The sequence below is a fragment of the Montipora foliosa genome, chromosome 13, assembly GCF_036669935.1.
Source record: "Montipora foliosa isolate CH-2021 chromosome 13, ASM3666993v2, whole genome shotgun sequence".
NCBI lineage: Eukaryota > Metazoa > Cnidaria > Anthozoa > Scleractinia > Acroporidae > Montipora > Montipora foliosa.
The window spans coordinates 21159067-21180310 of record NC_090881.1 but is presented as its reverse complement, the minus strand read 5'-3'; the positions used below and the strand labels follow the sequence as shown (position 1 = coordinate 21180310).

General features: G+C 40.0%; 2 protein-coding genes across 17 annotated transcripts in view; both read left to right on the top strand.

The window, feature by feature from the left end:
* Positions 1–2391, top strand: part of LOC137982851 (neuropeptide FF receptor 2-like) — a 33960-nt gene extending 31569 nt beyond the window's left edge. For all 16 annotated transcript variants that reach the window (XM_068830010.1, XM_068830006.1, XM_068830007.1 and 13 more), the window contains one exon: positions 43–2391. In XM_068830010.1, coding sequence (XP_068686111.1) covers positions 136–1200 — 1065 coding nt within the window. In that variant the 5' untranslated portion in view covers positions 43–135 and the 3' untranslated portion in view covers positions 1201–2391. The remainder of the gene's footprint in view (positions 1–42) is intronic.
* A 5754-nt stretch (positions 2392–8145) lies between these two features.
* On the top strand, positions 8146–20856 carry LOC137983669 (amiloride-sensitive sodium channel subunit alpha-like). Its single transcript, XM_068830827.1, has 12 exons — positions 8146–8405; positions 10036–10138; positions 11021–11570; positions 12653–12783; positions 13548–13711; positions 14668–14778; positions 15252–15363; positions 16593–16671; positions 16842–16899; positions 17652–17722; positions 18421–18496; positions 19102–20856. Exons 1-12 carry the CDS (start codon positions 8175–8177, stop codon positions 19261–19263), a joined length of 1848 nt encoding a protein of 615 aa, XP_068686928.1. The 5' UTR covers positions 8146–8174; the 3' UTR covers positions 19264–20856.
* The last annotated feature ends 388 nt before the right edge of the window (positions 20857–21244 follow it).

Below are 21244 nucleotides of genomic sequence, written 5' to 3'. Positions count from 1 at the left end.
AGTGTTTACATATAAACCGCGTCGTTCTTTCTTCCCTTTCAGTTGAGCTTCAAGCGACCAATTATCGATCAAGACGGTGCCTCAAGCTACAGTTGATAGAAGAACTAAAAAATCGCGGAGTAACTTTGAGAAAATATGAACCTGTCTTCGCACGAAGCCTTTCTAAATTTTACAAGGGGTAACTTCATCCAAGAAGAAGAGTCAAGCAATGTCCAAACGTACATGAAAGCATTGAAGCTCTCTTTGTACGCTTTCATCTTTCTTGTCAGCGCTACTGGGAATGTGCTTGTGTGCATTATAGTTCTAAAGAGGAGAAGGATGAAGACAGTCACCAACTACTTCATTCTTAATCTAGCGTTCGCCGATTTAACACTAACACTTATTTGTATTCCTTTTGACATTCCGGTCCAAGAAATGAACTATCAGTGGCCGTATGGTTCCTTCATGTGCAGAATTCTCTATCCTTTGCAGACCATGTCTCTATTTGCTTCTGTCTTCACTCTCACTGCAGTTAGTTTGACACGCTATTGGGCAATACTATACCCTCTCCGCCGGCAACTTACAACTACCAGTGCGAAATTGCTCATAGCAATCATTTGGATTCTCTCAGTAATTCCTGTATCTCCATACATCAGAGTTTCGAGGGTCAACGAAACGACGGGAGAGTGTGTTGAGCACTGGGATGAACCACGAAATCGGAAGATTTACACTGTAGCTCTTTTCATTGCACAGTATGCAGTGCCACTGGCCATTATTGCAGCTGCGTATATGAGCATTGGGCGAGAGCTGGGAAAGAAGACGTCCGACGGCCTCGAAAACAAGTTTCTTCAAAATGCCAAAAACGAGGAGGCATCCAAAGTTATCCGAATGCTTGTCGCCGTTACGATTTTATTTGCCGTTTGTGTTCTCCCTACCAACATCATGTGGCTATGGTTGGATTTCGGCAACGCAGAGGACCAGTTCCCTCCTTTCTGGGAACTGGTTGCATTTTGCAACATTTTGACTTTTGCAAATAGTGCGGCAAACCCTGTTTGTTACACTATAACCAATGCGAATTACCGCAAAGAATTTCTTCGTATTTTTAAAAGGTGCTTTCTCACCGAGAAGAAAAGGCGAAATTTACAACCCGATGAGCTACAAATGCTCGAGACAACAGACCTGAATAGTCGACGAGAAACTGCCGGGAACGCATCGGGGTAGAAGAGAGTCTTTTTATGAAATATGTTTAGCCCACAACAAATTTCAAGAAAGGCATTGGCAAGCAAAAATTGTTGATCACCTTAATTTCATTTAGCATACATTTACATGCACTTTAAAGCTGGCGACTTTCTACAATTAATTCAAATCAATTGCTCTATATATGTACATGTATCAAGTAATGTATCGTTTTTAGTAACTGCTGTGTACAGTTTTCTTGAATTTGGAATTTATAACATAGTTTATTTACTCCTTGACGAGGGTGCATAATGGTCACATTGAATCACGTCAAGAAAGGCATTTTTATCTTTATTGAAGTTCCTTCTCAGAAACTTTCAAGCAGCTACGCAGTCAGTTTGCTAAAATGGTTCAAATACTCGCTCTCAGAGCACACTCAGTCCCCCCCCCCCCCCCCCCACCACCAATTTCTTCTTCTCTTCAAGAAATCAATGGGCCGAAAGTTTTTTTATCTGAAGAACTCATATTCTTAGCACGACACTTCTACCACAGTTCTGCAGCATGTCTGTAAGGCCCATCTCGAAATCGTTTATTACAATGGAAAGATGGAACCCGGAATGGAAATTAAGTCCGGATAACTTTCTAAGCATGCAAATCACAACATGCGGCCTCTTTACTTGAGTGAATTTTAAACTCATTTTTTTACAATGAGCGGTTAACAACGCTATAACCTTGAAGTCGTCTTCAACAATGACTGTTGTGGGTAAAAGTTTTAAGCTTGTATCTTCAAACTTATTCCGAGTGGGCCATTATCAATATAGATTTCAGGGTATTTGTTTTTAAGTTAATCATATTTCTCTCAAACGCCTTAAGGCGCTAATATTTAACTTCGTCAATTAGTAGTACTTTTTCTGTCAATGTTTTACCAAAAGCGGACAAGCTGACAAGTTGTTCTCCAACATGAACATGTATCCATAGGAATAAGCCACTATCTTATTGGAAAAACTGTAAAAAATAATAATAAACTGGAGACATGTTTGTTGTTATTTTATATTGTTTATCTTGTCCATGTTCTTTCAGAATTAGTTTCCGGAATGTTCTCTTTAGAAACACATGGCAAATGCAATTACAATTGTTTACATATACAAGCGTAATGCAATGACAGACTATATAGCTACAGACCACTAATTGCGTTTGGTTAATTAAAAGTGACTCGTTTGCTTGAAATACGTCACCATCGGTTGAAAATTCTCCAAGAACCTGTTGTCTTCTTCATTCCCCAATGGAAGCATAATTACGTATATTGCAGATGGTGACGAAAAATAAAATAACGAAGCCTTAAATAATAAACATCAGTATAATTACATAGTTGATTATTGAAAATTCTCTGCGCTGATTGGCTGCCGTTGAGGTGATTATTACGTGATAATCACCTAAGCGGTTTTTTTTTTTCAAAATGGCCGCAAGCCGTTTTCTCGAGGTGATAGAGGAAGAAATTTATTGTTTTAAAGAAAATGCATATTTTTCAAATAATCGCGTAAGTAATTACACTAAGGGTGCGTTTCTTTAAGAAAATCCAAGATCGGATTTTTGATCCGAGATCATACGAATTCGTTACCACAAAAGAAACGAAGATTTTCTTTGTGGGGTGTGGTTGAAAAAAAGGGGCAAGGTTTTTTAGGGGGGAGGGGGGTTGAAAACAAAACAAAAACCAAAAAATCGCCTTTCCCTCCTACTCTCTTATTTTCTGTCTGTCCATACAACTCCTAACCATCCATCCCCTGATCCATTTGTCATACCTACCACTACTTAATTAACATCATTAACCCATTCGATTCCAATGTGAACATGAGAGAAAGAAATCGCTTTGAACTGCACTTTTGAGACTTGAACCAGACACCTCTGACATCCCTTAGTAGTGAGTCCTTTGCCGTAACTAACCGCTAAACCACACAGGATTTGGACAAGCAGTCGTCATTAACTTTAATAGCAAATATTTTTCTCCTGGTGCAAGAGGGCCCAGACTCTTCTCGGTCATAGTAAATTATGCATAAGTTTACTCGTGCGCAATGCGTGGCCCTGTACGGTTCGCATAATGGCTAACACAGTTGTGTTGATTCAGAGATATTCTCCAAAAAATGGGGTGAAGTCAAAGGTTCCAAAATGCAAAAGCAAGAAAAAAAACTCTTTTTACTGACGACAACTTTTACAACGATGCAGTGAAGTGGTTAGAAACACGTAATAAAGACAGCAAGGACAGAACAAACCCGACAAGTCAAGACGTAGAATTATAAAAAGAAAAGAATGGAAACTGATGGGTGGCAAAATATTATCAAGGAACGGAAAAGAAATTGTTCATAAAGGTCAACTACACCAAGTTCTTTGCCAAGCCCATTCGAATATTGCGCACAAAGAAAGAGACAAGATGGACAAGTATATCAAGCGAAACTACGAGTCAGTATCCCAAGAAGTAATACAACTCTTTGTGACACTCTGCTCAATACACGAAGAAAAAAAGTCGATCACCAGCAGGCAAAAACAGCGTGAGTGTCCTAGCCCCTATTCAAGCAGGAGGATTCCTGCCACATTTGCAAATGGACCTTATAGGAACTTACCTGTTATCTATGGCCAATATGGCCACCTTGCGAATAAGGCCTACTAAACAGTACTTGAAATAATAACCTGGTGAAAGACTGGGAAGACCTAAAGGTCACCTCTCACTCTGTATGGCTCATTATTGATGCACAGTACAAATCTTGAACAACTCGGATATGGTGCTTTAACCCATTCATACTGAGTATTTCACTCTGTCTAACGCCAGAGTATTTTACTCTGTCTAACGCCAGACGATTTTACTCATCAATGGGCAACTCCCAGGAGTCAATGGGTTAATTAATGGGGACATAGTTTTTCAGTGAGTGATTAACCCATTGACTCCCAGGGGTTCCCCATTGACGAGTAAAATCGTCTGGCGGTAGACAGAGTAAAATGATGAGTCTGGCCGGTTTCGGCCGGTTTGGACGTCAAAGGGCTAGCCCTGTTGGGCTAGGCCGTTTATTTAAGATCAGCATGGTAGCCTAAGAAATACCCAAATATGGAAAACGTGATCCCAGCAAAGGTGAGGGCACACCCGCCATCCACAAGACACTAAGAATAGGGGGGGGGGGGAAGGGAGGGGGAAATGATCTTGAATTCCTTGAATGAGTAAGTGAAAGAGACCTACGCCTAACTTCTGCACTGGATAAGATCAAGAGAAATTCCCGGATGACAGGAATGCCCCAACAGTGCATCTCGTGAAATAACTAACTAAGCATGTCACACTCCGCATAAATCCATTTATTTCCTCTCGGAAATAAATTCCTTTTTTTTTTCTTTACTTAAAGTGTTCTGGTGTTTGTGTATTACATTTTTATCGCTTTTGAGCTTCGTCTGATCAAATAGTTTTGAAAAACAATCAAGATTTCTCCTGTGCGTCCTTCTCGCTGCAATAAATTATCAATGATTTTACATTTTGCCTTGATCTCTACCATGTCTTCTTAGTTGACTGTCTCCGTCTCTCCAAAAGATGGTTAACCTGGCAGCAGATATCGGAGGGTAGATGGGACTCTGGATTGGCATTTATGTGCTAACGTGCTATGAGATATTGGAACTTGCCCTCCTTTAATGTCTGCAATAGTAAAACGATCATGATGTTTGCAAAAGAAGAATTCATGTGTTGTTTTGGAGGGTGACAAGAATGTGTTGATCAGACAACAAACAGCTTCATCTCTCACGGTAGCGTGTAGTTTTAGATTTATGATTCGATCCTTTCTGAAAATGTGCAAAGGGGAAAGAGTGCACCAACTTCAAGCGTGTTATTTAAACCATACGTAATAAAAATCATTATTTAAAGGGGCTGTGTCATGGCGGTGGAGTTGTTTTTTATGACGATTTACCGCAATTACTCTTCTCTACTCGAGCTCGCTATGCAACTCAACGTTAACCAAGAATTGCTTTAAAACAACACAAAGCTTCAAGTCAAAAAATGTCAGTCAAGCACACAAAATCACAAAGTTGCAAACAACAGAGATAAATTTGAAAAACTGGAGTTTCTAGTTCAATAAAAGCTTTGCGAGTTAGGGCTGATATGTTCCGGGTAAATAAATTCTTTGTTACTAAAAAAAAAAATGGTCTCCAAGTTGCATGAAAATCTGTCAGGTCTCGCTCACCCACGGACGCAAATCATGCAACAAATTTTCGTGATACTTTCTTAAGGCCGGGACACACTAGGCGACAAGTCGCAGCGACATGTCTCTGCGACAAGTTGCTCCATGTGTACTACTTGCAAATCAAGTCGCTGCGACACGACGCCTGTTCGGAGCACACGCAGTGATCTCGTATGAGGGGGAATGTGAACTAGTTTTCTAATTCAATATGGCTGACCAGATGACGCTCTCTCATTGGTTCATTTATATTTTGTCGCAGCGACTTGTTGCCGGAAGTGTACACACGATGCGACAACGCTGCTGTCGCTAATTTTGTCGCTGCGATAAGTCGCACGAATTCAAACTGGTTTGAATTCGTGCGACTGATCGCGGAGACAAAATTCTGCCGCAGCGACAATGATTTTCATGAAATTAACCGTGTCACACAAGGCGATTTGTTGCGGCGACTTGTCCCCGCGACGTGTCGCAGCGACTTATCGCCCAGTGTGTCCCGGCCTTTAGAGGTGGATATATTCAGTTAACGCGTGCTGCGCCCTCGGGCGCACGCCGAGTCTATACAATTCGTATCCCCCAAGGGTGTAATGACGTCTTCGCGTGCAAGCCTCAGCTATGAGGCACGTGCCGGGGTAAATGGCACGATTATCAAACACATCTTCGTTAGTTCTATTCAAACTTTAATATGAATGCTTGCAAGAAACAAATTAAAAAAATGATTTTTTTTTAATGTTTCCTACTTCCTTGTTTAAACTAATACCATGAACGCTTGTGAATATGCCAATGTACATAATGACGAGTGGTAAATAATAGGTAAGGAACACTGACTGGCTTTAAAATTGTGGCATCTTGTGCCTTTTAGGTATATGCACGTGCTTCTACACCAAGGAGTGTGTGAAGAACGTCTCGGTTGTGGAGCGTTCGAACTAGTAATTGAAAGAACAAAGGCTTGACTCCGGGCGAGGAGCACTCAGATTAGTTTTTCAGGTATGCCGCTGTCAAAACAGGAAAACGATAAAATCATCATCAATTTTTTTCATTTACCGGGCTTAAAATTTAAAGGCAGCAGCCAGCGCGGCCGAGTTGTGAGGGCGCTTGCCTTGGGATGCAAGGATCCCGGCTTCAAGAGCGCTTCTCACCACTGACGGAAGTTTCGTTAACCCTGAGAAGCCCCTGTGAGTATAATGGTGAATTTAGTATTAATTCAGTTCATGTTTCAATATCACTGCCACCGTTAATTCACGCCAATTTCAGTCCTAGTACTATGTATGACGTTTGTTTACCTATTAAAATGGACGAACTAGTAATCGGAAGGGTCTTCGTTAGACTCCTGCTCGGGACTGAATCGGATCGAGTTTTTTTTTAAACGCATTTGCCTGTATCATAACCGTCTTGTTTTAAGGCTTACAATGTGATCAGATTGACTGATGCTACTGGGTCTTTGAGTTGTAACTTTTTAAGCTTCAGTCATAATTCCTCAAATCACACACAGCTTGTCTCAATTGTTTGACGATTTACTTTAATTTGTTGTGCAGTATCTCGCCTGTATAATTAGTTATGTTCAGTAGAGCTTCCCTGTTGAGAAAGCCCTCCGAGTGGATCAATGCTTTAATATGCTTATTACTTTACTGTGGCTACATATAATACACTTTTTTTTTTGTTTAACGCAACTGTATTGGGAATGATGATCCTACAGTTACATTGTTGCACGTTTTCTGTTCGAACGGATGTATCTGCGTCAGTCTTCTGGCCCCAGTTGTTCGATGGCCGGATTACTTTATCCAGTGGATAAGTCACTATCCAGAGTATAAAATATACTTCACGTTTAACGCACGCTGGTCAAGATTTTCTTACACAGATTTTAACTAGAGGTGTTTAGAGTGTGCATATTCACAGTTACGAGGGTAAATACTGAAGTCGTTGCAGAGATTGAAACTGACGGATATAGTGACTTCTAAATGGGCCAACATTTGGTCCTAATTAAATTGCTCCAACTTCGATTCATTCAAATTATCATCGCCTATTAAGCAACCATAATAAATTTTAATTACCCTTACTTTTTTTTCGTGTTGATGGAAGGTGAGGAAAGTCAAAAAATAATTAACATAGCAACACCGAAAAACGGACATAGAGGGTATTACATGGCCGCGCGGAGATACGAATTTTCTCTTCATATTTCACGAGCGAGCGCAGCGAACCACCAGTGATATACTTAATCATTCCACGAAAGGCATCGAAAGGCGCGATTTTTGTAACCATAGCAACAGTGATCTTTTCATGTGTTAAGATATGTTTTCGCGCGAAAGCTCATTTGGTATTTCATTGGTGTTTATATAATAAATGAGATCTTATTTTCAGTTTCTACTAATGTGACTGAAGAAATTATCCCAAAATTATGGCAAAAGATAAAATGTTATTAGTTAAGAACTTAATCAACCAGCTAACCCCATGTTTAGCGTCATGAATTATTTAGAAATTAGCCGGTCTGAAGACGACGTTGTTTTAACTTTCTTTCATTCTGTAACTAAAGGATCTAACTAGAGGTTTTATTCGGCCGTTCGTTTTTAGTGTGGCGCTTTCGTAAGTTCAATTTTGTCAATCGTCAATGAGCTTCCTTTTGGCTTTTTGTGGGGCCGACCATGGGGCGGTGTAAAAATTTTCAGGATATCATCAATTATGACTACTTTGCGTTAGCTCGGATTTTTAATTATTTACAATGGAATTATCAGTTTGATAATGACTTTGAATCCATTTCCAGTATTTTACCGTTAGCCAACTAACAACATGACATCACAAGACGAAGAAGCTAACTCGAAGAAGATGGCGGTCGACCCAAAACGCTCGATCAAAGAAGTCATCACTCAGTTTTGTGGGTACACAACGGCTCATGGACTTGGCAGACTGGCTGAGAGTCAGAGTGTGTTTCGTCGAGTCTCGTGGAGTCTGTTTTGTATTGGGGCTTTAACCATGTTTGTAATACAAATGTATAACCTATTTCTTATTTATCTAAGTCGACCGGTAGCGACCGTCGTTAATGTCCACCACGAAAGTGTAAGTATGACAAAACTAAGGTATGCTTTTATTTGTAAGTATAACAAAACCAAGGTATGCTTTGTGTAAGAATGGCAAAACCAAGGTGTTCTTTGTGTGGCGTAAGACCAGGGCAAATTGTCGATGGTTTACGTATTTTAAACTGAAATCATCCACTTAGTGAGCCAAGAGGATTCATAGGCATCAGGACTTCGGGAAAGTGCAATTAAGTATTCCTAATTCAGGCCCTAAGTGATGTTTGTCAATGTGCGTTCGTTTTGTATGGATGTCTTGCGGATTGGGCATGACTCATTTTAGGCCGTTCTTTTTACGCTAATGCTGTAAAATGGCCCCTATTTATAAAACAGTGTGCTCTCAGGGCCTTTTACCAATTTTAAATTTCATTGTAAAACAGGATCCAGCTAGATTTCTTCAGTGTTGTTGCTAGTTATCCGTATCGTGGAATTGTGACTTAGGAACCACTGCTACACTGAATTTTATTTACAGCACTCTTTGAAAAATAACAAAAAAGCCTCACTTACCTCATACAATGAAATGTTATTATGCTGACGATATCCTTTTAGCAAAATGCCAAAATGTATCGCCCAACTCGGATTGAAGCCCTTACAGGGGGGGTGTTCCATATTTCATTAGAAAATAAGCTCGTGCTTGTTTCCGTTGTTAATTTTGATCTTTATCCCTGCTTTTAAACCCTCAGAAAATAACGGTTTGTCCATTGTTTCGCTGTTCTCCAGTTCAATTTGACCAAATTTCACTTCTTCCTCACAACCCTTTGAAGCCCCCCAGCTGAATTCGATGTTTACCTTCGTGCAACTATGTTATTGATCCATCTCAGTATTTTTGTGATAGAGGCCTTTGTTTTCGGAAACTGTGACTCAGCAGAGAACCGTCGATAAATCAGATTATGGAAATCATGCCGGCTGAGACCCCGCTGTGATTTGGCAGCTTGCAGTTGTTGTCAGAGGGCGTGATAGAATTTCTCAGGAGAAACGTGCTTAAATAAAATGGAACAGATTTTTTTGGCTGATGACAAGACATTGTGATGTACAAACAAACACTAATTTTAGACTCTGAAAATACTAAAAAGCTTTTTGATATAAGCAAATCCGCAGTAAAAAGATGTTCATTTATGAGAACTTGAAATATGGCTAGATTTGAACTCACTCGGTGGCCAGGTGGCTTTATTAAACCAAAACTTTGGCCGATTTGTTCGAGGCAATATCTGCACTAACCGGAGATTAACTTTACTTTCAAACCATTAGGTTAGTATAATATTGTTTCGGTGACTGACCCTGCTTCAAATCACTCGGCCAAAGTGAGTGAGACGTAAGCAAAAACTGTAAGCCAAGACGGCTAAGTTTGTCAAGAAATTGGGTTGCAGCATTCAGTGGTGGAAAGGGAAGTGTTCAAATCCGGTATCCCGTTAACTGGGTTGATAAGGTAACTTAGTCATCTGCCGCCGGAAAGAGGCAACTGAAGAACGAATGAAACGTGAAACGTCAGTGTGACTCTCATCGAATTTACCTTTTCAAACAAGAAGTTGATACTGCTGAATATGCATGGCTGTAGCATATCAGTTAATAGTTCTTGTACGTTTTTGACTTATACAAGTTGTTCTTCTCTTTTCTAGAATGTTCGCTTCCCAGCAGTGACACTATGCAATTTAAACATGGTCCGTTATGACAAACTTCCCAAGGACTTTATAAGAAATATCGTGGCAGACGTCCTTGGTGGTAAGATAAGCTTATGCGATGCAGAACAGATTGTTCTATAGTTCGTGCTCTTTTTACATCTTGCTCATTCAGTGTGGCCACAACTATTTTGGTGTCTACGTGACAGAAGTTACAAAACTTGGGCACTTAATTTCACTAAAATGTTGTTCTTCAAAACACGGATTAAGTGAGATAATGTAGTTCATGAAGTTTCTTCAAAAATGGTTTTTAGCTCATAGTTAATATTGACATGGAAATTATTTGAACGATAGACCATTGAAGAAGATAAACTGATTAATTACTGTTTCAGGTTGTAAGATATAGAGCGAGTCAAAATTAACAACCGTTTCATAGTAAGGCTGCATTTGTTTCAGTGAGAATATAATGGCATTTTTCAAGGCAATGGACCACACATTTTATGCTGATAAACCAGACGGGATGTTGGAACAAAACGACGGAGAATAATTCATAGATCACTTTATATTCTCTACCACTCATGTCCGCAGCTGTATGCGGTCATGCTTACTCAAACATTTTCTACTGTATTTATTGCTGGAGATCGACAAAGGAACCTTTGGCCGTTTTTATAGCTAGACACCCCCTGACAATTACACGAGATAGTATTCCTCATCACCCAACAAGGTTTCTTGGTTTTCCCCTTTTCGTTCCAAGAATGCAATGCTTAATAAACGCGTAGCTTTTAAATGCTGACTTTTTCTAAACATCATCTGTCTTGGAAGATCATTAAAACTTTTTACAGTAAACCACCCTCAGTAAGTAACCTACCGTCACTTTGAGTATAATCATCCAGAGGGCCAGCGCTTTCTTAACACGACAAACCATGTTTGATTGAGTTGGTAGTTAGTTAATTTTTTTTTTTTTTTTTTTTTGTATCTCTGTTAGAATCGATAGAATCTGAGTCAGAGGATAGTTCTTCAGGACAGTTTTCTCCAATTATATCTACTGATGTACCTACTGCAGGTGGAGTAACTGTTGCTTCGTACAGCGGTGGAACGTCGTCAAAGACACAGGATGATACCGCAAATGATCCCAATACCGACGTAGTAACGAACGCTTTCACCACTGATGGCACCCCGCAGGATGATAGCACCGCCATACCAACTGGTACTGAGAATGGAATTCAGACAGATAGTCCTACCTACATCCCAATGAATTCCTCTGTAGTTGCGCCGACCACTTCCTTTGCTAGCGACGTGGAAGGTGTCGATATCGATGAGGATGATGATGTTGATGTTGACACCGTTGGCGATGAGGATAATGATGAGGGCTTTGACTTTGATGGGCTCGATGGGCAACAAAAAGCCATAGAGTTTGAAATCGAGGAGGCTATCCGAGCTGAGCTGGCTCTGCAAAACGATTCTACCATATTTTACATGGGACATCAGTTTCAAGATTTAGTGTTTGAATGCTCTTACAGAGGATATGACTGCAGGTAACGTCCATTAATGTTTTAAGAAAGGCTACAATATTCTTCTAAGGAGATTATAGTTCCACAAATGGAGAAACGGGTCCCTGGTATTTGTGTGTTATTGCATGGCGAATGGGTGAATACTGCAAGATATGGGTATTCTAAAGAGTCCATTACACAAGAGTAAGAATCTAGTATCAGGTTCTATACTGATAAAAGCACGTTTTGCGGGAAAATAAATCAATGAACCAAATCGCCTAACTTAATGTTGTACCCAATTCTCTATTTTCGAATTCCCCATAGTACACTTTGTTTGCCCCCCAAATTTTGCATAAACCATTGTTTTCAAATGCTCTTGGGAATATGCAGTGTCCCCAAGAGCATTTGAAAACAATAGTTTATGCAAAATTGGGGGGTAAACAAAGTGTATTATGGGGAATTCGAAAATAGAGAATTAAAATCTCCCGGGCTTAAGATGCTTTGCGTAGTATTGTATTTGCATTGTCATGTGGCATTCACATCTAAATGAATATGGCAATACCTGGAACAAAACGTTTAATTCCCAAAAGGTTTGAAAAAAGTTCAAAATTGAGTTAGCCGATTCGGTCGATTCTTTATTTTCCAGAAAAACGTGGTTTAAAAACAGACCGTCCTTTTCTGACGCTGATGGGGACTAGGTCAATTTGGGAAAATCTCACTCTCGTACATAATCATTGTACGAGTCCAAGGGTTAAAGCGAGTTTCAATCGAGTGTCGTAAAACCAAAACCAAAATAACTACTTTGGCCATTCAAAAAGGACGGAGACAATCCAGTAAACCAATCAAAACTCGAAGTAAAAACACGTAGCCGACACAAAGCGCGGGAAAATGTGCCCGCGCGAGCCACGGTTGGTTTTGGTTTCACTTCTGATTTGTTGAAAAAGTGGCGCGAGAAATTCGCTGATTATTTTTGACACTCAATTGAAAACCGCGCTAGGAGCTGATAACGATTGTGAATCACTTAGTCAGTCAACATGACAACCTTTCCGACTTCAACGCGATGTTCAAAAGAATATCAGTGACGTTGTAAATTCCTCATGCTCCATATCATTTTTGTTTCTTTTTAGAAATTATTCAAGATTTTGGCGTCATCTTTGGGACTATCGCCATGGTAACTGCTATACATTTAATGGTGGAATAAATGACGATGGCAAACCTCAAAAGGTTCTTGAGTCGCACATCACTGGACCTACTGGAGGTACGTAATATTCTTAAAAGAATACGTTTCTGTGAAAATTAATCCCCTAAAATCGGTGATTAATTCGTGGCACTGAAGGAGAATCTGGGGCTAAGCTTCCCTTGGTTTTCTTAAATTTGGAAGAGAAAGACATGGGAAAAGTGCAATGCGTTTCAGCTCGTTTCTGAAGTGGTAGGTGAAGAAGGCGAAGAGCAACGGCTCTTTATTTTCAGAATCGGAGATTGCGACCGGGTCAGTGGACCCTCTAGATGTTTTGTTGCACTAGGTCCTGTATATGTATCTACGTTTTCTTTTCGACCAAATTGTGGATAAGTTTGCCGCACCTCAAATTTGTTTTTTTAATTTTAAAAATGAAGTTTGTTTGTGTAAAGACTGAACCTGGCCCGGGTTGTTTGAAGCTTGTTTCGTAATAACTAAACGTTAGATAACATGATTGCTCAAGCATTTCATGCTACCTTCTTTGATTTACGTTAATTTGCTAATTTCAATTTACAGAGTCCCCAATTAGTGCTCCAGCGGTAGAGGATTAGACACTTAATTAAAGTTCCTGTCCTTTTCACTTAACCAATGGCTACAGCTGATCGTGCTTACTTCGAGGAAAGCGGTCCTGGCTGTTAATTTAATGTCAAATATGTAGTACCGTTTCGTATCGCGGAACCACGAGATCGAATGCTTTTGTGCTTGCAATTAAATTCTTGGAATAAATATGAATTGTTGTTCATCAAAAATATCTAAAATTTTTGTTTCGTTCTTAATTGCTGCAGGTCTGAAACTAAACCTTTTCGTAGAACAGTCGCAGTATGTAGCAGAGATAAGTCATACTGCGGGTGCGAGGGTAATAATTCACGATCAAGGTCAGATACCATTCCCTTATAATGAAGGATACAGTGTTCTTCCAAGCGTGTCCACATCGTTTGCAATAAGAAGGGTAAGAATGGACTGTCTTAGCATAAAGAGGAGGTATTTTGGGACTTCGTTGGCCCTTTCATACACGGTTTAAGGACGGTGCTACTAATTCAAAGGTATTTTTGTGCAGTTTACTGAATAGGTGGGAAAAGCAGATCTTAACAAGTGTTACTGAAATCCAAAAAGAAAATTGGGGGTAAACACGCATTTTTCGAAGATAATTAATCAACAATATTTGAAAAAAGCTTTAAAATACAAAGCAATGTGTGGCGTTCTTTTCCAAATTGAAGCTTAATTATCGATGAAAAATGTGTGGTTACCCCCAATATTCTTTTTGGATACCAAGAGCACTTGTAAGTTCTGCTTTCTCCGTACAGTTTTGAACCGCGCATAAAATATCCCTGTATTGATAAGCACCACCCATCTCGAGATGCACAGAACGTATGCGCAATAACAATATCAGGCACCGTCTTTAAGAGGAGGCAGTGTGGCCCAGTGGTTAGGGCGCGTGCGTTGAGATCTGGAGATTCCTGATTAAGACCCGTTCTGACCACTCGTTAAATTTGATTCTAGTAGTCCCTCGTCAACTTCTCTGCTGCACTTGTGAATAGCCAACTGGTATGCCTCCAGCCAGTTGGGATCTCAGTAATAATTGTTTTTGTCGTTCTAGTAAGTCGTTTGGCGCTGGTTGTGTTTCATAGACCCTGAAAAGCTACCTCTATGCGGAGTTGTCATTTAAGTATGTGCGCATGTCGAAAGCCAACCGTCCGACCAGAAAATTGGGCAGAGGGAAGATATTCACACTCATCTCGATCTTTCATTCTCTCCTTGGCTTTTTACCTCACTTGCGTGACTGTGAAAGTTTCGATTGACTCTAAAGGGGCTAAGTCTGTTAGCAATCCATACTGAGTCATTCTGAGATGTGTATTTTCCCTAATTATTTTAAATGATGTGTTGATTGTTGATTTAAACATTTAGACCCTCATCGAGAGAGCTGATCCATTTGGCAACGGAAGCTGCGTCTCTGAGAGCGACTTGGAACACAACAGTTTCTACACCAAGAAGTTTAATGCCTCCTATTCAAGACAGGTATTCAGAAACACAGAAAGCTTCCATAGGTTTCAAATTTGTCAATTTTCTATAGTTACTACATTTGTCAGGCAATGTTGGAACACGAAGAATTGAAACTCAAAGATATTACTGCCTTCATTCATTCCTTAGTTAATCATTCATTCATTCATTCATTCATCTTTTGTTTTCATTCATTTAGCCAGTCAGTCAGTCAGTCACTAATTAGTTTGTAAACAAATAATCAATCAATCAATTAGATTTATCCAGTAGTCAGTGATTGCTTCATTTGACAATCCACCCTTGCTATCTCATCAAACCCGGGCTTCCTTTTCTTCTGTTGTCCTCGAAAGGGACAATTAATGCATGCTGCATCGACCTAGTCACATGACTAAGTGGTACCAAGTTCCCTGATGGAAGCGGGAGAAGGTCGCTGGACTCCAGTTTGTGCCTACAGGCCTCACACATTCAATTTTTTTTATTGATGTCGTCAGGCTTGTCTGAACACTTGTCATGCGGAGAAGCAGATCGCAGAGTGTGGATGCGCTGGGAGCCAGTTTCCAAATTCAGATGCTGAAATTTGCAATTCACGAGATCAAACTACGGGTATGTTTCAACTTTGCTGAAACGATCTTTAAAAGAACCTTCAAATAAAATTATGAACAAATGAAACAATTTAAACTAGTTTAATGCATCGTCACCGTAATTGCCTTAGTCGGCGTCATTGTCATCTTTGCCATCGTCATCACCATCATTGTCAACATCATCATCTTCGCCTTCATCGACAACACCACCATCATCATCATAATTAGAGAACTTAAGTAAGGATGAAGAAGACGGATATGAAAGGGTTATGTAGAAATGTAACTTCCTTCGCGGTGGCGTCATGGTTAGTGCGCTCGACTCCGGATCGAGTGGTCCGGATTCGGATTCGGATCCTGGTCGGGGACGTCGTGTTGTGTCCTTGGGCAAGACACTTTTTTCTTTCAGTGCCTCTCTCCACCCAGGTGTATAAATGGGTACCTGCGAAATGCTGGGGGTAACCATGCGATGGACTAGCATCCCATCCAGGGGGGAGCAGAAATACTCCTAGTCGCTTCATGCTACAGTAACCGGAGATAAGCGCCGGCCTGATGGGCCACTAGACTCGTAGCAGACTTTATTGTCATGATAAGAACAGTGAGTGTACAGAGCGTGCAGAGCAACTGTTTTTGGTTCATGAAACCTATTGTTTTGTGGTGTTGTCGTAGACGTAGTCGTCGCCCTTGGTTAAGTTCTGTATTATCGTCGTCGTCGTCATCATCATTATCGTGCTCCTCTTCCTCCTTCTCCTCCTCATCATCGTCATCATCATCGACGTCATCATCCTCATCCTTCTCCTCATCATCGTCATCATCATCATCACGTGATCATCCTCCTCCTTCTCCTCATCATCATCATCATCATCATCATCATCGACGTCATCATCGTCTTCCTTCTCCTCCTCCTCCTCATCATCATCATTATCATCATCATCGACGTCATCATCCTCTTCCTTCTCCTCCTCCTCCTCATCATCATCATTATCATCATCATCGACGTCATCATCCTCTTCCTTCTCCTCCTCCTCCTCATCATCATCATTATCATCATCATCGACGTCATCATCCTCTTCCTTCTCCTCCTCCTCCTCATCATCATCATCATCATTATCATCGACGTCATCATCCTCTTCCTTCTCCTCCTCCTCCTCATCATTATCATCATCATCGACGTCATCATCCTCCTCCTCCTCGTCATCATCATCATCATCAGCAGCAGTATTTCTGTTAACGTTCTTTGATTTCTATCTCAAGCTAAATGCTTAGAAAAAATTCAGCTGATGCTTCTCTCTAGAGAGCTCGACTGTGAAGCACATTGCCCAACACCTTGCAGGTATGTTAATCCGATTTTTAAAAAATCACAGCATAAATGTAGTACCAAAGCTTAAGTAGCAACTGGTAAGGCGAGGCAGATTGTGTTATTGTCCTTACATGAGAATTTCTTGAATGTGGGCAATGGAGACTTGAATTATTCAAGTGATTAAATTTTGCTTTTACTTGAAGGGAGATTCAATTTGGAACCACGCTGTCAATGGGTCAGTGGCCATCAGAAGGATATGAGGTATTCCATAATAATAATAATAATAATAATAATAATAATAATAATAATACACTACATCTACTGCCAGTACATTGACTGATCTTGAGAATGGTTTAAATTCAGAGTTAAGAAAAGAAGTCTTAATCTATGGCTTATTTCCAACAAACGGAGTGTGAATGCTGCGAAGACCGAATTTATGGTTATCGGGTCACACCAAATGTTTACATTCATTCGCTAACTATAAGATAAACATTGAAATTGATGCCAAATTAATCACTAAAGTTAAAGAAGCTCAATCACCAGGCGTGATAATTGGCGAACACCTCTCATGGTCTAATCATATAGGTAAACTTAGCAAGAAGATATCTTTAGCTATGGGTGCCGTTAAACGTATAAGACCATACATCCCAGAGCGCACTACCCTCCAAATCTATCAAGCGTTGATCTTACCCCACTTTGATTATTGTAGCTTCGTTTGGGGCTACTGCAACTCTTAAGTGATAAACTTCAAAAACTTCAAAATAGGGCTTCCAGGGCGATTACCAGGTCCAATTACGACACAAGTGCCAGTTTCCTTTTAAATGTATTAAATTGGAATGATCTAATTACCATACTAATGTTTAAAACAATTAATGGACTCATCCCAGCGTACCTCCAGAATTTATTCATTGCCCGCAGTGCGCAATTCAACTTAAGAGACTTATTTCTTGTTTTTGAGGCTTATTATTTTTCTGTCTTTCCATTTTCTTTCCTTCTTTTTTCTCAATTTTAAGAATATTCTCGAGAGGCGAGTGAAAAATAATAGTGGACTGGCAACAGAAATAAAACACGGCTACTACTTAAGGTAAGCGGGTACAGTTTCCCGTTTTTTAACTTTTCTTTTAAATATCTATAGTGTCTGGAGTGTACTACTACAAAAGAAATTCCCTCATAGTTTTAGCGGGCGTGTGATTTATACGCAAAAACATTTGGCCGAACCAGTTGGGCCCTGGTAACTAATGAAGAAGTACTTCAGAAAGAAATGTGTAAAAGTGTAAGAATTGAAAATCTAGAGCTTTTTGGAAAGTCTTTATAGAAATGTCGGACGATGGTTACCAATCGGATGCCGTGAATGTTCTGACGATTCCGTATGGAATTGCATTATCGACTTCTTTGACGTCATTAGTCACCAGGACCCAACTAGATCGGCCAAAAATCAAAGGCCCGCTAAAACGCATGAATGAAAGATCCCAGCTGCTGTTGACTAAGCTTAAGCATTTGTTATAAAAGAAGCTTGAAATGATTGTGACTAAAGACTCGAGTCGGTTTCCCAAATAAAAGTCCTTGTTCCCCATGTATTCCCAGGGGGCCGAGATAAATCATGATTTCTATCAAGGCCTTTTTTCCAGATTCTCCAACCCTTGTTTGTTCCCTTCTTCACTCAGAAATTTTGTCTTTGACCTCTATTTGCCCAACTCAAATTGGGAAAGTCATGCCTTCTGGTCGAAACACTTACCTACTTTAAAATCTAGCTTAAAAAAAACTTTTTCTCCGATTAATCAGCGAAAACTTTCTTCAAGTCAACGTCTACTACGATCAACTCAATTATCAAAAGGTCACGGAAAGAATCAGCTATGAGGTATTTATTATTTTTATGCATGCCTGTAATAATGTCATTTATTTAATCTTTATTCCACTAGTTCTGCTTGAATAAAATTATTGCCCGGTTTTTGAAAGCGAATTCCAACCAGATTGGGCCTTGTTGCTTTTGTCCGGTTGTACAATATGAGTCTCCATGGAAAAATATTGAAAATGAAAGAGTATGGGAGGGGGAGGGGGTTCAGTGGTATTTTGGATGATTTTGTGGTGGCCACCGTCTTGACAAGATGGCAGTTACATGGAATGCTTCCATGAAGTGTCTAATTGGATTAGAAAGTTAATTTAAACTATTCCATTCCTTCACGAACTGAAAAGGTCATAATTGAATTGAAATAGTCGTAGCCCGGTAAGGGACGCAGATGGAGCAATTAATTATTGTAAAACCACTTTGTTACCCTTTTCCTAATTACATGTTTAGCATGATATACATAATACTGTGCATCGTCGGGGCCTTACGAAATTATTTGACATCCACTCTGTGAATGTCGTACGCTCTCTAGCTTCCCAGTCAAGCTAATTGCCTTCGACAACCATCGATCCATGGTAACGTCAGTCTATCTTGACAACGCGTTTTGTGAATTTTAGGGTGTAAACCTCGTGGCTGACATTGGAGGTCAACTGGGGCTATGGATTGGTATATCCGTATTAACCTGCTGTGAGTTTTTGGAATTGGCCTGGATGATAATTCGAACAGTCGTCGAAAGGCTCTCTAGAACGCCCATTGTCCACATCAAATCTCCCTCCTAATCTCGTGTGATTTGACACCAGGGTCCCGTTTCTCGAAAGTCCCTGTAACTTTCCGGGGCCCGAAAAGCAAATTGTGACAATACGATTCGCTTATTTAAAAAGGCTGGTATTTCAACAGAGCCTAATTGCTCGATGGAGCCTAATAGAAAAGTTCCATGCCTCGAAACCGCCTCGGTTTAAAGATACAAAGGGGAGTCGTGCTCACGGAAATACGCCCGAAAGTTTCGGAACTTTAGGGAAACGACCTGCTGAAGAATTGACTGTGACCCATCGCTAAGGTCACTGACATACTTGAAAGCTTTAATTATGACTCTTTATAATTGATAACCAGGACTTGTCTGCCTCTAATAAAATTGTGGGGCGTAGGTAAGTGAAGACGATGAACGCAAGCATGTTTGACTTGTTAAGTCAACCTGTGATTTTGCAGGCTAACTGGTACTCATTTGCGGTACTCATCCTGTTACCCAGAAGGGAGTAGTTTTGTGGAGTGTATCGTAAAAACTCGATTGAGAGAAATCATAAACAAAATGCAAAACTTTGAGGGCTTTTACGGGTCATGCACGTAATACCTGGGAAGTCATGTATCGTTTTCAGCATTGAAAAATTCACTAAGCCTGAGAAATAATGGACACGTCAAGAAAAGTCCTGGAAAATTAGATATTTTCTAGATAAAACAAAATAAAATTATTGTCTCACTTTATGTGGAAAATAGTGCTACAACCTGTCTATTTGCAATCTGTTTTCGAGAGTAAGCCACTTCATTTTCTTGACCATGTACATCAAGGTTTCCTAGGTCGTGGATTTTGTCATATAAGGTCCTTAAACATTCTGGAAAAGTCCTGGAATTTTCAGACACAATAAGTGTACGAACCCAACCTTAGTATCAATAGAAAAAATTCTGCCTTCGACTTTTTTGCCATAATGGCGATATTTCTTGTTTACAAACAATGACGTCACATTTCTTTTGATATTCAAATTTGCCAACCACAGACCAAAGAAGTCATTGTTTCAACAGCCAATCAGGTTCTGGTTGGCATATTAATAACCGAGGGTGACGTCACAAGAAACATCGCTATAGGCAATCCAAAACCTTTTTTAAAAAAAGCACTACACAAATGTATGGTTCGCTGTTATTGTGTGAGTTTCCTTGTACGTTATTTCTGCACCAATATAACTTTTATCGAATTTCTTCTCTAAATTAACGAGTTCTAAAAAGAATCATGATAATTTAAGGACGGTGCCTACTAATTCAAAGATACTTTTGCCCCGATTTATGATTATGCAGGAAAGGTAGACTTTAACAAGTGTTATTGAAATCGAAAAAGATAATTCATGAACAACATTTGTAAAAAGCTTTAAAATACAAAGCCGTGTATGGCGTTCTTTCTCAATTTGAAGCTTAATTATCTCTGAAAATGCATGGTTATCCCTAATTTTCTTTTTCGATACCAATAGTACTTGCTGAGACCTACTTTCTCTGCATAATTTTAAACCGCGCAAAAATATCCCTGTATTAGTAAGAATCACCGATTGGAAATCCGAGTATCTCGAGTTGCGCAGAACGAATGCGCAGTAACAATAGTAGGCACCGTCCTTAAGGGGCCCGACCGGATTCTAACACTAATGGAGCTTCTCCATCCTTCTTTATCTTTCTTCTTTCCCTCCGATCACTCGATGACCTGAACTGCTTGTAAACTACTTTGCCATACGTATTGTGTATTTATTTTAAGTCGTGTAAACTTTTGAAGGAGTTAAATAAATATATCACATGCCAAGATTTGTACAGAAGTCATGTAAAATGTAACCACGAAAACTAAAGAGATCTTGTATTAACTTCTTACTAACCGAGCGCGAGGCCGTACTGGGGAATGTGATTGGCCCGAGGTCGTGGCAGTACGGACCGAGCGCAGCCAGGTCCGTACAAAAACGACCGAGGGCCAATATTCCCCAGTACGGCTCGAGCTAGCTCGGTTAGTAAGTA

Coding starts and splice junctions, on each gene's coding strand:
- LOC137983669 (XM_068830827.1), top strand. CDS start 8,175: ATGGCGGTCGACCCAAAACGCTCGATCAAAGAAGTCATCACTCAGTTT. Junction 12,784..13,547: donor CATCACTGGACCTACTGGAG/GTACGTAATATT, acceptor TAATTGCTGCAG/GTCTGAAACTAAACCTTTTC. Junction 17,723..18,420: donor AAACACGGCTACTACTTAAG/GTAAGCGGGTAC, acceptor CCGATTAATCAG/CGAAAACTTTCTTCAAGTCA.